We start from the raw sequence: 19,429 nt of genomic DNA, 5'->3' as shown, positions 1-19,429 counted from the left end.
CCACACGATTTAATTATACTAAAGCAACAATCAATCCGCACCACATGATTTAATTACACTAAAGCAACAATCAATCGGGACCACACGATTTAATCATATCAAAACATAATCAATCGGGACTACACGATTTAATCACATCAAAGCAACAATCAATTGGAACCACACAATCTAATCACACTAAAGCAAAAATCAATCTCAACCACATGATCAATCACATCATGAACTCAAGAAATCAAGACCACTCGATTAACTCTAGTCTCACATTTTGATTCCAAACTTCCCAAAAACACATTCAACACCAAATCCACTCAAAATCACTTCAATCTACTACATTTAGCAACCTAATTATCTAATCAAGATTTAGAAGCTCACTCACCTCAAAATCTAGCAAGAACTTAAGGCCAACAAGCTGCGAAAATTGAAATCCAAGCGGCGGCACCCTCTTGACCGGCGTTGATCCACGGTGGTTCCATAGCTTCGGAAGGCTCAACGGCGGTAGCTGGGGCTTTTGGTGGTGGCTGGTGGTTTACGGTGAGGGTGGCGGCGTGAGGCGACGATTCGGCGGCGTGTGGGTGGTGGTTAGGCCAAGGCAAGAAACAGAGAGAGAAGTGAGAGAAAATTTTAGTCCAAATGAAGAAGATGAAGAAGATGGATAGATAAGATAGATTGAGATATTTTTAGGATGAGATATTTAGCAAAGAATGATTGATCTTGAATGATGAGATAACAACGTATGGGGTTCACTAATAATTCACTCCTTTTTGTCTCTTAAAATTCAAGAAGGACAATTTGGTAAATTGGCTTCATAAGTGGACACTTAGCCCATAATAATTTCGGCTACAAAAGGGGGTAAAAAGACTAAAATGCCCTCTTACTAAGTTAGAGAAAAGAGCATTTCCTAAGGGTAAAAGGGTCATTTCCTATTTGAACTTCACTTTTTTGAACACTTTGGAGCAAACCATGAAATACACATGCTCTAGATGACGCGATGTCCAAAGATTAATATTGGAATCCTCGAAAGTCCGACGTCTAATTTTGAAGTTCGATTCGTGGTTAATATTGATCAATTGCAACTTTAGTGTATCTCAAATCAACGGGCGGCTTTTAAGAGTTACGCATATCGACCCGTGATTATTATCACGTTTCAGAGTTACTCGAGTCACAGTGGCTTTGGTTATCATGTAATTGCGAGGGTCAATCACTAGTCCCGAAGGACATGGTCGTTGGAAAATGATTTAAGGACGTTCGGAACCCATACATAGTCAAACGAAATCACCCGTGATCTAATCGTATAGTACTAACAAATCGTCTCTTAACCTTTCTAGGATCGGCCTATAATGGTCCAAAATATTCCCTCGACAATCCTTATGGCCAATGGGTCAATCTAGGATCAATTTTTTAGGTCCACGTACTTGATTTTCCTATCTAGCCATTCCTCATTGGTTAATCTTCTCAAGAGTGATTAATTATGAGTGAGATTTAACTGAAATACATCAATGAGACATTTCATTCATTCACAACTTTGAAAGTGGATCGAAATTCAGGATGTCACACGGCGAGGGCAAACATTGTCCTTAAGAATAATTTCATTCCTCGGAGTATGAAACTTAGTGCGATAGACTTCTAGTGGCTATCCTCTTAAAATATAACAACCCTTCTTCTATACTCCACACTAAATATTAAAAGGAACAGAAACAACGTTATGTGTATAACCTAGTAAGAAAAAGAAAGTTTTTAGAAGAAAAGGAAATTCTCCGTTTCGATTTCGTGTCTCTTTAAGATTATCTTTTGAAGTTCATTTATACATTCAAAGAAAAAGAACCTTTAATAAAACATTATAATGCCATTGTAAAATAATACATGCTTTAAGAAGAAATAAATCAAATGTTAACAAATCATTATAAGGCTGTTATATAACCGTTAGAAAACTATTACATGGCCATTGCAAAATTGTTGCAAGGTGATGGCTTTCAATGAGGTCATAATCACTCTCAAAACTATTTTCATAAGATGTTTCAAAGCTGTTGAAATATCCAATGGCCTTTGACCTATGTAGGTGGTCCTAATCTAGGGCTACTCCCACACTATAGTTCCTAAGCTAGATCGTATTTTTCATATCCGATGTGTGGTTCGGACCAATCCTGCGCCTCCATCTTCTTGAAAGCTTGCCAAGAGCCGCACATTGCCCGATTCCTCTTGCTTTGGCGATTGCTCCCCACCCTTGCAGATAGGGCATGAGCCTAGTGCGTCCACGAATGACACGCCTATTAGAGAGGATTTTGCTCTGATACCATCTCTAACGATCCCTACCATTCCACGTGGACTACACCATAAGAGAAGTACTTTAAGTAATCACACAAGGGGGTGGTCATTTCAGGGTGAGTGTTAGCTTCTATGACATTGGACTCAGTAGGGCATCTTTCATTGGTTGCAATTCGAAGTGTCACAATATGAGATGTTATACAATTCTATTACATAAACTAAAACCTCTAATAAATTCAAGAGTTCTTAACCCTGCAAATTATGAACACCAGATGTAGAGATGAACCTACCATACAATGATTCTTGAGGTGGAAAAAAAGGAGGCAAGATAGAAAACAAGAGAAACCAAAGAATATTGAAGAGAAAGACTAAGGAAGACCAGAAAACACATGTAGCTTTGGGTTGGCCATGGAAATTGCCCAGCCCCATATATCATGGGGGTTTGAGAAAATTATGGCTATCCCTCATGTCTCGTTTAAATATTCATCAATTGAAATCCTATTTACATTAACCTTACTTCGATGTTGGTCGTAGGTGTAATCAACCTGCTATTAAGATCTCCCTTGAGCTCTTCTAATAACCCCTTTGGATTCAAAGGTGTGGCCCAATAGATGTACAGCCTAATTTTTCAATACTCCTACTAGTCAGGCCCAGTAGAAATGAGTAAAGTGATTCACCTGGCGATACCCGCAAATGAACAAAAGAGCAATGTAAATTGTAAAGTGATTCACCTGACTATTCATCGAACCAATTTTTCCAGAATGACTTTATCCCTTTTTTTTTTTTTGTCTATATTTAAGAGTTTCTTTTCGTTAATTGATTTCTTTTCAACTTGTCTAAGCTACTATACTAGAATGATGTATAGTTTCGGTTTAACATTTTAATCTTGAAGAATTATAATTACTTTTAAAACGTGATTTTAGTCTGTTATTATTATTCATTGATAAAATATGTGTACGTCATGTTTCGATAGGGTGTTCGCCCATATGGTAAAGAGGTTTGCTCCTCTTTTTATGGTGTTGGGTTTAAGCTTTGTTGGGTCGACATGGGAGAATGTGCCGTTAAGATCGTTTTGGAAGGTGGACTAGTCAACGTGTGTGATGATCAGGAGGACAAGGTATCATACTTTTGCTATGTATTCCAACACATTGTATTGGGACCAAGTTGATTGTTGGACTCTCGGCGTGTATTCGTGTAAAGTAATCAAAAAAGTATCTTGTAGATCAAAATGATTATCGAATGAAGATTTGCTATCACGACCCATCGATGATGGCAGTAATTTTGGCGTAACAACATGATCTCGGGTTCAGTGCGTCATCATGGGATAGTCAATGCTCGATAATAGGTGTGATGGTTGGAGATAATGCCGTCGCAGCAGACTGACAAAACGATATGAAGATTCAAGTTTAGGTACGTTGGTACACATACCTGCTTGGACTAAACGGAAGCTAGCCTAACAATATATAAGGATCACTAAGTGAGAAGAAGATTTACCATGGAGGGTCTAAAAAGAAATAAGCCCCACCTCAAAAGATTGATTGTGTGGATTAGTTACTATATAACTGGTTGGCGGATATATCGATCGCTTAAGTTTTTGAGTGAAAATAGATATTGATGAATACTTGATTGGCTTAGGCTTGGACTCTCTTTGGATGATCTATCCCCGGGATGAGATATTGGAATGCATGTTTAAACCCGTTCAGTTCAACGGGTGACAGATTCAATCTATTTCTTCTCTTCCTACGAAGCTAAGGTAATGTTCTTCCTGCACCATTCTATCTCATTAACTGATATTCTGATAGCACATATCACCACCCTCCATAAATTCACCTCGGTTCTGTAATCCATCATATATAGGAGAAACTTCTCCCAATCAACTGGTTCGTCTCCTAACGGATAGTTCGGTTCAGAATGCGGTGGATGCTTGTCCATTTACCAAGATATGAACGCGACACCAGGATCACTCAACCAAGAGGGACGTACTTCTCATTGAGTTGGCTGAACTATTCCACATTAGTTGGTCCGGCCGGTCAATACTCGAACGTTAAGGTAGTAAAATTTTCGCGGACCGATCACTATGCACATTGCCTAAAGGTTACAAGCTGGAGGCTAGTGGCGATACACATTGTCATGTCTCTGGATGGTCCATGTTCTCAAGGAAAAACAAATGATCATGGTCTCGAATGACTTCGATGTCGTCTATTTCTGCATTCTCTGCGTTTACTAACTTGGCAGTTCGGTAGTCGCATCCAAACTTTTCTCCTGCAGTTTTAACACGTTTTCAGGATGACAAACGGACAGAGAGAACAAGCAATGCATTCACAATTACATAGTTTTGCTGATAAATTATCTTCTATGCATCTGTTGAAGTGATTCAGCAAACATGAAGAATGTAATGAGAAACGTATTATGAGACGGAGTTTTCAAGTTCGTCGTCGGTGAAATCGTTGAAAATCAAGTGATTCGGATGAAGCTTACCAGCAACTTTTAGCAGATCTTCTAGCGAATCCGGCAGGACAATCAACTTTGCGGGCAGTCTCAATGATGAACCACCATCTTTTGGGACCTGCTTATGGATGGTGACTCTTTTCTTGGTTGATTGTTTCACCACAACATTGGATAAAATCCTCTCTTTGTTTGGTTTGGGCACTCCTGGCAACTTTCTCGACTCGAATCTCGCTAGCTTTGGTTCCCCGAGGGATCCGTGCTTGCATTGGACATCTATTGTGTTTGTACCTATTTCGGGCCCAATGAAGTTGATTCTATGCTCCTCTGGTATCTTTCTATCTTCACAAGAAGAAACTAAGATGTCATCAATGCTCGGGTCCCAGCTCTCCGGTTTAGCGATGTTGGTATAGACTGCTTTTACGAGATCTGACTCCTGCGTTTCTGGCATTATCAAGTCTTCCTGTGTGCTGTCTTCATAGTTGGAGTAAAGGAAAGCCCCTTCAGGCTGTCTTCTGTCAACCCATTCGCCATAGATCGGTCCATCATCTCGTGGGCAAGCAAACCTTAAGTATTCCGATCCTTTCCATTTCTGCGGATGCAATTAAACCTAATCAGACTCTGAATTCACAAAAGATGCTATGGTTATGTATCCAAGAGTACCCTAGATTACCATGGAGAGGTTGTTCATGATGACATGACCATCTTCCTTATTAACCTGCATGATGTTCCCCAGTGAAGTGCTAGTTAACCTTAGTATCTGCGAGACCTCTTTTGTCCGAACCGAGAACGGCTGTGGCCGGTGGCACAGAACTCCGATCTCCCCAAACACATCCCCTGTGACCGCCTTCCCAAGAACCTGCAAAAGTCGTGTTAAGCATCCCACGAAACTTCATGGAGTGAATGAAGTTACTGTCATTTAAGGTCACGTGCTCTCACTTGATTGTGTCCTTCCCTGTTGGATATCAGATCCTGAAACCAAGATTTTTGCACTAGGGAAGTCAAAATTTGGCATCGTTTGGGATCTAAGGACATGGAAGGGGCGCAAGTGTACTTACCGCTGTTCCTGAAACAAGTATGTAAAGATATGTAGGCGCCTCGTTTTCCAACATCACGTCCTCCTTCGGCGGAAAATACTCGGCCTCCATTTCTGAAACCTTTTAGATGAAAAAAGTAGATAAATATGTCAATTTTGTAGGATGCAGGAAGGAAAGCACAATTGACTTGGGCGGTCGGTCGATAAAATATAGGACAGTCATGAATAATAGCAGATTTGCCTAGGAGGGGCAGCAGAAATTGACGACAAAACGCAAGTCTGAACCGTGTTCGAGGTATTACCAACTGGAAAAGGAAGTCATTGGACACCCCTTTGAAAAGATAGACACTCTGAACAATTGGGAAGAAGAGGTAGTAGGCGACGCTCGAACGGATGGCTTTAGGCAGGCTGTTTAAGGTCTCTTGTTGCTCCAGGCCTTCGGTCTTGAACTTGAGGCAGAGGTGAGAGAGCATTTGGTCCTGTATGCACGAGGGGAGTTGATTTCGCGCAGCAAATTCCGAAGCGGCTCTGACTGCTTCCCTCTGTGGCAAAAAAGCAGTCCTCTGGTTAGCAAATCCAAAGAACAGAACCTGATTGTACGAAATAAGTGTACATCGACAAATGAAATCCGACATGATTCTCAACCCGGTTCACGAAATTCCTAGTTGTTGTGTGTGAAGGACGTACATTTATCTTTCTGCAATAGGGAAATGTTCCGACTGTCCTAGGCCTAATTGTAATTCCTCGTAACATTTTATCATACCACTGCGACAGGGAAAGAGGAAACAACGGAAAGAGCCATACAAAGTTTCTGGTGCGGCTGGTCCAGTGCACGACGAGGTTTGTCATGTTCCCGATGAGGTAAGATGTCAATCCTAAGTTGAAAAGCATGTAGAATATGTCGAATAGCATCTCCCTGGGGTTCTCCGCGTGCAAGTCTCCATAGCCTGTTGTGGTTAATGTGGTAATGGACCAATACATGGCGGTGACATATCTGTCCCACAGGCTGTCTGTTTTGAACTCCGGGTTTACCGAGCCAATCCAAGTTTTCTTCGGGTCGGGGTATCTATCCGCAATCAAATAGTTGAAGCATCCGGCACAGTGCACAGCGTAGAGGGTTACCTAAACATGCCAGGGGGCAAAAGAAACCCGGGCTTTGAGGGGACCAAATGATCTTCCTATTGCCCTGAAAGGTAGAGAGAGTTTTGCAGAGTGGCTTACAGAGATCAGCTTGGTGCACCGTGTCCAAAAGTAGTTGAACCGAATGTCCTTTTCCAATCTGTACAAAAGCAAAGTGGCTCGTGAGTATCAGGATTCGTCACGGAAAGATTTGTAGGAAACTGGAGTCGTTTTCTTTTTGATGAGTGACCTCGCGAACAGAGCGCTGACTCGCCGTAATCGCCACAACCTGAGCATGTTGAGCGCCTTGAAGCCCAGCCCGCCACTATGTTTCGTGAAGAGGAGGCTGATTGACTGAAACGGTGCAGTAGAACAGACATCGAAAATGAACCAGGTAGACAAGTACCTGAATGTTAGATGCAATGATTATTCAGGCATATGCTCTGTAAAGAGTAAAAACTTGTCTTGAACCAGCGGTTGAAGATGATGTAATCTTCATTACCTGAGAGCAATTTTCTTCGGATCATCGACTAGGAGATAGGACTGGCTGTCGAGGTATGCCACGAAAAAGGTCACAACGATGTCGATGGCAAAGAACCCGTTGACGATATTATCAATGATGAACAGGGAATCGATCTTGTAAGACAGAAACGCGAACTCAAATGGGCAGATCCACGCCGAATAGAGGACCAGAACAATGAGCCACATCTCCCATGCCCTGGATAGAAGGATCAGTAAACACATTAGCCGGTTGGAGTAATGGTTTCTAGGGACACTTAATGTATGTTTCAGGAAGGCGAGAATCTACACCTATATCGAGGGGCAAAAGGCGAGATGATGTACTTCCGAAGCCTAGTGGTCTGATTGATTCGAGCTCCGAGTGATGGGAGGAGATCACTGGAGAAGAAACTGCCAGGGGCAACGCGGTCCATGTGGAACTCATCAACACAAAATCGTTGGAAGAAGCTTTTCGTGCAGGAAAACGACATGTCAGGGGCGAAAAATTGTTGGGATACAGTAGAAGCTGTCGAACTTTTGGGTTCGGTCAGTAAGGCTCTCCGGAGCGATTATATAGGGGAAGTGGAGGATCGATGACACGGGCAAGGGGCAACTTTTTAGGTGCTTTCCTTGATTCACATGTGACAAACCCATGAAGGTGAAAAGAAGAAGTTGGTTGGGTTATGCAACAGCTAGTGCTCCATTATGGAGGCAAAAAGAAAAGAAGTCGCGAGGTGACACAGAGAGAAGTCGAGAGAGCGCACGAAAACTCAAGGTAACCTTTCATCTCGATCGATCAACAGAGGTGAAAAGAAGAAGTACGGCCCGAAGTGGCGGACACGGGGCCTTGCTCTCGGCGATACAGTTGGAATTTGATGGAACATGCTCTGGGAAACAGATAGCAGAATCTGTGAACAAGGTGGTGAGAAAAGAATGGAAATGGCGATGATGCTTCTGGGGGTAATGGAGAGATGGAGCTCCGCTGGTGGGGAACTCCATCATCTACGCACGCACGGTCGCCCATGTGGAGAGGAGCCGTATGTCACTAGACCAAGGCCCCTTTGCAAGGACAGATTTTGGGTGAAAATATGTTGGTGTTTTCCATATCAACATCCCAAATGGACCAGACAGCGTCAGTAGATTTTAGAGGTGGGAAATTCATTGTCATGGATGCCACGTGGACTTGTCCCGGTTTTTTCTTTGGGATAAGTGCACTGATACTTACCACGATAGTACAATCGAATCCTAAAAACTATCACGAAAGTGCAACCGAGTCATTCTTCCGTGGGTTGCGCTTTTTGAAAGTCATATAACTCGATTGCAATTTCGTGATAAGTTTTAAACTCGATTACTCTTCAGACGAGTTTTAGGACATAATTATATTTGTTTTAAAAGTTTTAGTACTTAATTGCATTTTCTAACAAATTTTAGTACTTCTAACACACTTTTCGTAATTTTTTTTTTTTTGAGATAAATGATGTCGGCCTTACGAAGACTGATTTTGCAAAACTGGTGTTGTAAAGACCTTCTTACTCTTTTTCGCACTTATTCAAAACATTTTTAGATGATAAATTCTTTTGGGTTCTTCAACGGTACTTTTTAATTATTTTACCGATCTTTGTGGTTCTAGCACTGTTTCATCAAAGAGTGACTTAAGTACATGAGGCTAGTAGTTTACAAATTGATGTGATGAACCATAAGAGATGTTTGAGTTTGGGATAAATATTTAAGCACCAAACATTGTCACATAACTTTGTGGATTATTCCAAATGAATCTTTGCATCCATATCGTTATTCTACAAAAACATACCGTTACGATTTCGAGGTTCCAATTTAAAAGTTTGAATTAAATTGGAATAGAGCCAAATTGACCCCATTTCAAGAAAGAATACAGATCAAAACTTCGTTGTTCGTCCCAACATCATCACATGAGCTCTATAGTGTTTCTATAGCCTAATTTAGCTTCGTCCACTTCATTAGAAATAAGGATAAATGTGTCGAAAGTCTCAAAATTTATCACGAAAGTGCAATTGAGTTTTAAAACCTTTAAAAAGTACAATTAAGTCCTAAATCTTATCGGAAAGTGTAACTAAGTCTTAAAACTTTAAAAAAATGCAATCAAATCCTAAAATTTGTCAAATTTGTGAAATAAAGTTCTTCCGTTGATTGCACTTTTTGAAATTTGAAAACTCAATTGCATCTTTGTAACAAATTATAGGATTTGATTGCACCTTTTGAAAGTTTTATGGCTTGATTGTAAAAGTTTTGGGACTTGATTGTACTTTTTTTTAAAGTTTTAAGACTCAATTGTACTTTTGTGACAAATTTTAGGACTTTCAAGGCACTTATATCGCTTGCCAATACAACGAATTCATAGATTCCTTCCATTCCTATGTTTTTCTTCATTCGAAAAAGCCGGTGTTGTTTGGCTACGCAAATGTAAGGGGAAAATTATCAAACAAGTCCTAAATATATTATAATTGTGTCAATTCAGTTCTAACCATTTTTTACTAATTGAGTTTTAAACCTTTTACATTTGCCCAATCTAATCCAACCCGGCCAATTTTGGTTGAAACTTGTTGAAATGATTAGGGTGGCAAACAATATTAAATAATGTTTAAGTATTTTTTTTTTATCTTTTTATGTTTTACATTTTTTTTCTTTTTTCTTTTCCTTCCCTTCCTTCTTCCTCTAGTCGATTGCCGAGGTTCGGCAACCGACCAGAGGTAAGAGCCAGCGAAGTCACTCTCCCCTAGCCATCGCGAGGCTCAACTCACCGTCACCGGGCGAGGTGGAGCCTCGCTAGGGGTAGGCGAGGCTTGCCCTCGCTAGTGGCCAACGAGGGCGAGCTTCGCCAAAGGTTGGTGAGGTTGACCTCTCCGGCGGTCGAGGTCGACCTCGCTAGTCACCGCGCTCCAGCAATTGATTGGAGGAAGAAGCAAAAGAAGAAAGAAAAAGAGGAAGAAAAGAAACAAAAGAAAAAGGAAATAATAAAATAATTCAAAAAAATACTATTAAAAATTGTCTATTTCAACACAGACAGCGCCACGTCAGCGATTTCTTGTCGGAATTGGCAAAATAAAAAATTTAGAATTAAATTGACACAATTACATTAGATTTATTATTATTATTATTATTCTCTTCAAATGCAAGCAAAGCCACAAGTATGACGTTCGATTCCCCTCCATACATGTCCACGACGCCTCCCCTTTTGTCGTACGCTGAGCCGGCCTCCCGTGATTCGTACTTGGGCTGCTCAATCCAAATTGAGAACGTTCTCGCACGCGCACTCTCGTCAAACACGTCCGAATCAAAAAGTGTTTTTGGGTGTTTGTGTGGATGGCTCTGGCGTCGTTAGCTGGTTTCGACTCTAATCATTCGATGGCCCTCGAGAAGTCTCAAGATCACACTGCGTTGCTTTGGACAAGTCCCAAAAGGTTGGGGATTGTCTTTTCGTGAATATCATATTCGATTTTGGTCGAGGAGATAAGCACCCAAAAAATAAAAAAATAAAAACAAGAAATTCCTCAAAAAATGAAAGAGATTCTCTTGAGAAAAATGTGGAACAATAGTTATAATCTATTTTATGTGTGGATGGGGTTAGCTAAGGATGTCCCAAGCCAACAAAGTTATCTGTCTTTATCCACTTGTTCGAATAATGAGATGTCGGCCAAAAAAAAAAATCATGAGATTAAAAGGTGATTAGTCATACTAATTATATAAGACGATACGTGATTATCATATGAATAAGAGAAACAAAAATTAATAATGGGTTTTCGTTTTTTGTGTGTGCATGGAACTTCCCCTTATATAGATGAAATATGTCCCTATAGTGAGATTTTACTTGTGGTCTAAACATGAAGTTGTTTTTACTTGGAATAAAGTGAACTCTCAAGCACGTACCATCCGTGTTATCAACATACGCGAAACTATTCTTGTTACGCACTATGCCAATTTCATGAGGTCAATCAAATAGGAAAGTAATTAATTGAAATGTAGAAGTAGACGAAAATAATATATAGACACAATATTATGTTGTGTCGTATCGTGTCGTATCGTGTCATATCATATCTTATATTTATGTAAAAAGAGCGTCAATTTCGCCTACTACTATTGTTATGATAAAAAATAGGTATGGCTCCTCTAAATTTAAGAGGTATTCATCTACCGTTATGCTCGTCTATATCCCGTAACGCATTATTGTCCCCTAGTAATATCCTAAGAGAGGTGCTAATAACAGGTCTTGCAAGGGGAAATTACCAAAAAAGTCTTAAACATATTGTAATTATGTTAATTTAGTTCTAAATTTTTTATATTGTTCCAATTTAGTCTATTTGGTTAGTTTTGGCTAAAAATGGCTGAGGTGGAGCGATTTGCGCTAACATGGCAACTTTTAATAATATTTTAGTATTTGTCATTTTTTTTGTTAATATTTTCTTTGGAGGAAAAGAAGATAAGGAAAAAAAATTCAAAAATAAAAAATAAAAATTTTGAAAAAAAATTAAACGATTTTTAAAAATTATCACGTCAACGATTTCCGATCAAAATTGATTGGAAGGACTGAGTTAGCAAAAATACAAATTTTTTAAGACTAAATTGTAAAAATAAATTAGAACTAAATTGATGCAATTATAATAAATTTATGACTTTTTTTTAGTAATTCTTTCGGTCTTGCAACGATGTGTTCACGTTCCTAGGCTAAGTATCTAAGGTCTCTCTCTGTCTCTCTCATGAACCAAGTCAAATTGGTGGGTAATAATTGCTCATGAACCTCGTGACTAAATCATGGGCGGCTAATTTAATGACGTGGACAGGGACACTTGCAATTACTTTCGTCGTTATCAAACCATTGATTTAATGAGCACTAGTAAAAAAGCTTCACAAGCAGGATCAATTCCAAAAGGATACGAATTGTGCCGGAACTAATCTTCTCTTGATTTTATTCCCGATCAACCTAATGTGGTCGTCCTTGTTATCAAATATTTTAGATGAACAGTTTAAGGAGAATATAGTCATTTGTTTGTTTCGTAAAAGATAAATGACTTGTTAAACTTTTTCCGAAAAAATAATGACTTATATCGCTTGGAATTATAAGTTGATGAAAAATATTTTCGTTATGAACATCAATTTATGTCTAAATATTTTCGTGGATAATAAAAAATATTTTTTATTAATTCATTTATGTGCTTGCTGCAAACTCAGTGGAAGACACGAATACCACGGCGATTCCTCAGTCTGTCACCAGTTTCAGAAAACTTTAACTAGTCTGTGAAAAGCAACATGGACTTCAGTATATCGCTGGTTTTGAGTTTCCCCCTGGCATCATCGTGACGGGGTTGCCGCAATGGCTCCCCAAGAGTTTGGTGCTTTTAGCTTGCCAAATGTCAACCACATACTCAAGATAAGAGAAGATGTATACACATTTGGGATATATTGGAACGAAAACAAAAAAGGAAAGAAAATAAAAGAAAAGAAGAGAAAAGAAAAGAGAAGAGATTCTTATACTAAAAATCGAGTTTTGTGCAATAGATCTTGATAAATAATATTTTAGTAATTGAAAGTTCAATAAACTTTGTACTATTGAAGTTAATAAAACAAAGAGCATATAGATGATTAAATTGTATGAATATAATTGACCCACATAATTATAATTTCAATAATTGCAAAAGTTCTCTCTGGTCCCCCATATGTTATCCACCCTGTATATAAAATAAGCACACCACTTGTTTCTATATATAGTGTGGATATGATGGACCTCAATCCTTAAAAAAACCCTCTATTTTAGGTTTAGTCCGAAATCTACCTCGAACTTGTTTTAATCTCAGAAATTACTCCAACTTTAGATCAAGTTTCAAATGTACCCAAACGTTTTTTTTTTGTCTTAGAAATAACACACACTTTAGGTCTATTTCCAAATCTGCCCCAAACAATTTTTTTTTTGTCTAAAAAAACCCTTTAACTTTAGGTCCAGCCCTAAATCTACCCTAAAGTTTGTTTTGTCTAAAAAATCATAAGCTCTCATTCTATTCTCGAATCTGACTCATGTTTCGGTTCCAACTTGACATGATATTTTCAAGTCGATAAAAAACCATCAAAGTAATGGGGCGATTAGATTTGGACCGACGTGGCATTTCCATGAAGATAACAAATCCACCTCAATAAAATATGTTGAAATTCTCCAAAATGAAATCATAATAGGAAATGAAAATTGGAACCAATAACGCCGTTTTTTGGGTAGATAGCTAATAGGGGTAATTTGATATTAGAGTAAAAATTGGTTTTCTTAAGCAAAAAAAATTCGGGGTAGGCTTGAGACTATACGTAAAGTTTGAGGATTTTTTTCGGAAATGAAAAAAAAGTTTGGGGTAGATTTGAAACTAGAGTTAAATTTTTAGGTTTTTTGGGGGAAAAAAAAGGTCTACGCAGATTTAGGACTGGACTTAAAGTTTGGGATTTTTTCTAAGACAAAAAAATTTGGGATAGATTTGGAACTAAACCTAAAGTTGGGAGTCTTTTAGGGAATTAAGCCTCTATGATGTGACCACTTGTGTTATAAGTCCATGCAAAATCAATTCATCCTGACTAAATATTAGATTGGAAAATGCAAAATTTTGAAAATATTTATATCGGCAATGTGCTAATTAAAATATCTCAAAGAGTCTTCTAATTAAAAGAAAGGGAAACACCCTTTTCATCACTTTCCATCTTGCATAAAATTTTAAAAATCCTACTTTGCTTTTTCTAAAAACCCTAATTATCAGATCACCCACAAACCTACTTCAAGCTCTTTCTCACCCAACATTTCCGACGGCCGCCCCACAGCTTCTAGTCACCATCCTTGCCGTCACCATGATCTTCCACACTTTTATGATGATGTGCCACGTTTAGAATACTCCTTCAAATCTAACATTTCATGTCACATATAGATGTGAAATTGCTAATTCAACACATTTTGGCATTGCAGTACTCACTAGAGAATTGGCACCCCTCCAAACTTGCCTCCTAGCTTTGTTTTTTTTTTTTTTTTTTTTGGGAGGGGGGCGGTGGGGGTGGTTGGCTGGTGGGTGGGGGAGAGAGAGCCGGGTTGGGCGTGGTGGTGGATGCCAAAGCCATTAGTGAGGGCGATACCCTCGCTATGGCTTACCCCATTGGCAATCCTCACCAAACTCATTGGAAGACTATTGATCATCATTGGCAATGATGGCGACGACGACGACAGCAGCAATAGCAACAATGGTTAACTGGACTTCATTAGTGATTGACGAGCAAGGTGATGTTGCTAGCAGAATAACCTGGAAGGGATGAATAGATCATTTCAAAGATCTTGATATATTATTACAATATATAAAATTCAGGGATATAGAAACTTGCACCGATGTTTATAGTAATTCGGCTTTATAGGTTAAGCCTATGTCCACTTTTCACACCGATAGCCTACTGGTTGAATTCCATTGATGAATTAATTAGAGGTTACGATGAGTGATATACTCCTGTTGAGAAGTCACACGATCTCACACAATCACTCTAACAAGAACCATTCAATGATTACAAATTGATACTCAATAAAGACAAGTGTAGAGAAGAAATGCTCTTTAGACTTTGGATTCTCGATCCTTTTTTCCTCTGGTCTTTTATTATACTCATCTACTTTCAATCTACCTGTTGGACAGTCTTCCTAGTACTAAGCATGGAGACATCTAGGGTAGGTCTGGAAAGATGAACTCATGACTTTCTGCTCTGATACCATGTGAGATTTTATGAGACCATTGCCAAACTGTTCTAAAAGCTTAAGCTATTAAATGAACACATAATTTAATATTTAAATTCGATCAACTACATGACTACCATTGTTGACCAGTTATCGTTGGACATGTTCGACCGCAGATTGTATCCTCTAGCTCGCTCAATCTTTGAGGCTGTTCTCCATGCTTTCCTCTTTTCCTATGGGTCACTGTGATGGTGAAATGTCAGCGCCAGTCCCACATTAGGGCTATGTTTCCGCCACATCGATCATTCGATGGAGCAAACGAGAGAAGATGACGCAAGGACCACGTTGGACCAGCTAAGCAAAAGCTAGACGACTCCATTGAAAGATCACGTCGAAGGACGAAAACCGAGAAGCAAGACGAGTTGGAGGATCGAATCTGGACCTAACCCATTCCATTTTAGCCTCTTCCTTTCTTATCCTTTCTTGTCTGATGAAATCTGGAAAACAAGGACAAGGGGGACGAAGATTCGCCAATCACCGTGAGGCCATGGAAGGGGAGCTCTATGGTGGTCCTGTCAATGAATGGATCACGACATTGGGGAACTACCTCCCCAACTTCCCTCTAAAATTATGCTTCTCCATCAAGCAAGTGGTCCTTCAAAGTTGAGGCTTCTCCCGAAGCTCAAACGTGAATTCGTTACCCGCGTTGCACGAAATTTGGTCCCCTATAGTTGGTATCAAACTTCATGTTTTTGTCACCCTTCTTTAGCCTATTGATTCTTTCAGCATATCGTCCGCTATAAACCGATTACGGGAAAAGAACCAAAAAAGTTCCAAACTTATTATATTAGTGCAAATTCAGTCATAAACTTTTCAGTTGTGTCAATTTGGCCCTAAATCTTTTGCATTTGTGTCATTTGAGTTCATTCAGCCAATTTTGATTAGGAATCTCTGACCTATACGATGTCCATCCTACATGGCGTAATCGGTGCAACGAGGACATTTTTTAGCAGCAAACCGGGTACATAACCTTTTAAAAAACCAATTTATGTATTGGTCACACCCGTGCCATTGTTATGCAAGAAACATTTTCAGCTCTTACGAAAGTTTTTTTTTTCAATCAAATGACGTACAAACGCTTTGTACAACGTGAGTGCCTTGTTATACAGGGTAGTAGCATTTGTATTAAATTTCTTCTGATTTGCATTACAAGGCATAAAGGATCTACGCATGACACTATGAGTAGGAATTTGACAATTAATGAAAGATGTAACAGAATAGCGAAGGGAAATGCTATTTCCACGGCCTAAAAAGGCTTGGAGCGCAGCCGGCGAAGCATCCTTTAAAAGTTTTCTGCCCGAGACAGTAGCAAAAATAACGTTGTTCTTTGTTTTCTCGAGCATGGTCCTGACAGTGTGCTCACTTCGCTTCAGTTCATCTTGATGGTTGCAGGTCGTTCAATTGATTCTTGAGGGTCCTGCTTAGGCTGATGGTTTTCAAAGAGAGAGAGAGAGGGAGTTGCTGGTGACTGCGTCGAAGAAACCGCTTGTGGAGCTCGGCGGACCAGCAGAGGAGGGCTTGGAATCAGAGGTGAGGACAAGGTAGGCTTCGAGCGATCCACGAAAATCAAATGGCTAAAACAAAGAGAACCCTTTTCTTCGGTTTAGGAGTGTTCAGCAATGGAATTTTGTGGAAATGATAGTTTAGGACATTGTGGAACCGTAGGATTTAATGAAAATCAATTCTGAATTACGGTTTGGTCAGAATGAATGTATGAAGTTTTGCTTTCAAGCTCCGCATACCAGATAGCTTTGAATATCAGCTTTAGGAAAGCATGTTGGTGGCGCATAAGAGTCGTTTGGTCAGCACTTATGTTTGGTTTAGTTGAGTAGGAGCTAAGGTAGTTTGCTACTTGATTTTGATATCGTTTGTTCAACTAATTAATAGGAAAACGAGTTTGTCATATTGAGTGACCTCCGTAGGCTGGTTTTCAGCATTCCAAGGTGAGTGGTGTTGATCACTTCTTTGATTTTGTAAAACTCATGTCTTGAAAACAATATGAACTAAATACATTATGAGTTAAAGAGGCATCACAGGATTTGATATTGCTTTGAAAAGAACAAGTTGTGCTTAGGGCATATTGGATGCATAAAACTGGATTGAGCATTTACTACCATTTTGTATATTTGGCAAGATATTTTTTTTATTATAGTTTGAGCTAATTGCCTATGAATGGTTTTCATACCTTTTATGAAAGAATTATGAAAAATCCCTGATTTATGATCAAGGTTTATGAAATGTACTATGGTTTGATGAATTGAATCGGCTGAAAAGTTATATGACTTGATTAGTAAACCTGAGTATTGAGATAAATTGTGGAATTGACTTGTGAGTTATTGAAAAATGTTTTTAGTGGATTATGCTTGTATCGTTCTGATTAGAACCCATTGAGGGGTTAAGTTGAATATTGTTATCATAATATCCTTTGGACCGAACCAATAGGTGATATAGGAGACTTAACCAAAGGGGAAAACTCGGCCGCCTTTGTCACGGCGTTATGCGTGACCATAGTAAGATATTGAGCATTAGATTGGTCGATGGAATGGACTATTGATATTTGAATTAATAGAGATTGATCAATGGAATGGGCCATTGATGGTTGAATTTTTATTGTTGATAGATTGATGTATAGTATTGTTGAAAAGATATAACCCACTTTTGATATTTTACGTATATCATACACTGGACTTGGGATTAATGAGTTGTGATATTGACTTGAAAATATGCATAGTGAGCATTTGAATTGCTTAGAAGAGATATACTACTCACTAGGCTGTCTTTACTCATTTCATTCGTCTTACTTACTTTTTGGGTTCTCCAACTAGGACGATATTGTTATCAACATGACATTTTGATAGTGGGATTTTTGGGTATGAGTTGTTTATGTCGGAGATGAACTTCTGAGTTTAATTGCCAGTTAGATATGTACATTTCTTTTCATGAATAATAGAAACTTCGAGAAATCTAAAAATGGAAAGAAGGGTAAAAATGAACTAAAAAGGCAAAAATATGAGGACACCGAAGGAACTGGCTTATTCTAAAACCCAGTCTATGAGAGAACTAGCATGAGATGGGACTTTCTTCGTCAAGCCTTTTGGTTGCCTTACCTAAGACCTAAGTAACATCGACATTGACATCGACGTGTAACATGCGACACGATACGACACGATACGACATTTCTAAAATAATAGAGAATTCCGATACGTTATATATTATATATTTTTTATATACATGATAAATTATTATTCTTATGATTATTTCAATCAAATTAATCTGATTCAAATCTATATATGAGTTGTTTTGCATTATTATCAATTATAATATATAGTATACTTCACATGAAAATTACTTGGGTAGGAGGGGCCATTATTTAATTAATTATTAATAATTATGAGGAACTAAGCTTAACCCAAAAAAATAAAAAACAAAATAAGAGAAAAACCAAATGTGATGGGAATCAAATCTACACGGTCCATCACAAATGCTAGGGTTACACTGGCTTTTCTTGCTTTGTAAACCATCTTCTCCATTTCAACAACCCTCCTCTATGTGCTCCTCCTGGCCCTCCCCTCAACCTCCATGGCCTCCCTCAACATCACCACCTCCTCTCCACCTTTCCAAAGCTCTTTGCCTTCACAGGCCTCCTCTCCACCACCATCTTCTTGGATCCGGCCTAGCACTCCGCCGCGACCGTCCTCGCCATCTCCAACACCTACCTCGTCTCCTCCGACCTCGCACGCTGCTTACGTCGCCGACGTCCTTTGCTACCATGTGCTCCTCTAGTACATCTCCTCCTCTGACCTCCACTAGATCTCCCCCAGACTAGTGTGTTGCAAGCATGTTTGGCTCGTTGATCGCGCATTGGACACATGATACTCGTCCAACACCGACATGGTGGCTCTTGGAGAAAGTCCGTGCTTTCTAGCTTAAGACCTCTTACTGCCCGATCAAGAAGAGAACACTTGTTTAATTCTAAGAATGAGATTAAATTCCTCAATCAATTAAATAGATACTGATAAGTCCACATAGTCAAGAACAACAATAACTGTTAAAACTAGTGAAATTACCAATACAATATGCATGACATGAAAAACACTACCCGTGTAAATAGGTGTCCACCCAAACCGTTGGAAATGGAAATTTCCATCTATCGAGAACGTGTTTGGTTGTTACAAATTAAAAAAAAAAAAAAAACCTATATCTCACTCCAATTATCAATTTCAAACTTTAAGGCTCCTTTTGATTCGCGAAAAATGAATGATTCAAAATATGTTTTCTTAAAAACGATCGCTTGTATCACT

At 39.0% G+C, this 19,429-nt stretch overlaps 1 protein-coding gene across 1 annotated transcript; it reads right to left on the bottom strand.

Annotated features, from left to right (window-relative positions):
- Positions 1-4,226: 4,226 nt before the first annotated feature.
- LOC115731285 (potassium channel KAT3-like) lies at positions 4,227-8,207 on the bottom strand. The gene is made up of 11 exons (XM_030661941.2): positions 7,673-8,207; positions 7,365-7,580; positions 7,113-7,268; positions 6,965-7,022; positions 6,548-6,865; positions 6,046-6,285; positions 5,766-5,864; positions 5,647-5,679; positions 5,381-5,566; positions 4,741-5,299; positions 4,227-4,524 (listed from the first exon to the last, which is right to left on the bottom strand). The coding sequence occupies exons 1-11, from the start codon at positions 7,849-7,851 to the stop codon at positions 4,391-4,393; spliced, it is 2,178 nt and encodes a 725-aa protein (XP_030517801.2). The 5' UTR covers positions 7,852-8,207; the 3' UTR covers positions 4,227-4,390.
- Positions 8,208-19,429: the final 11,222 nt, after the last annotated feature.

Source organism: Rhodamnia argentea, chromosome 3 (genome assembly GCF_020921035.1).
Source record: "Rhodamnia argentea isolate NSW1041297 chromosome 3, ASM2092103v1, whole genome shotgun sequence".
Taxonomy (NCBI): Eukaryota; Viridiplantae; Streptophyta; class Magnoliopsida; order Myrtales; family Myrtaceae; genus Rhodamnia; species Rhodamnia argentea.
The sequence above is the reverse complement of the archived record's forward strand: the minus strand, read 5'-3'. Positions and strand labels throughout refer to the sequence as shown.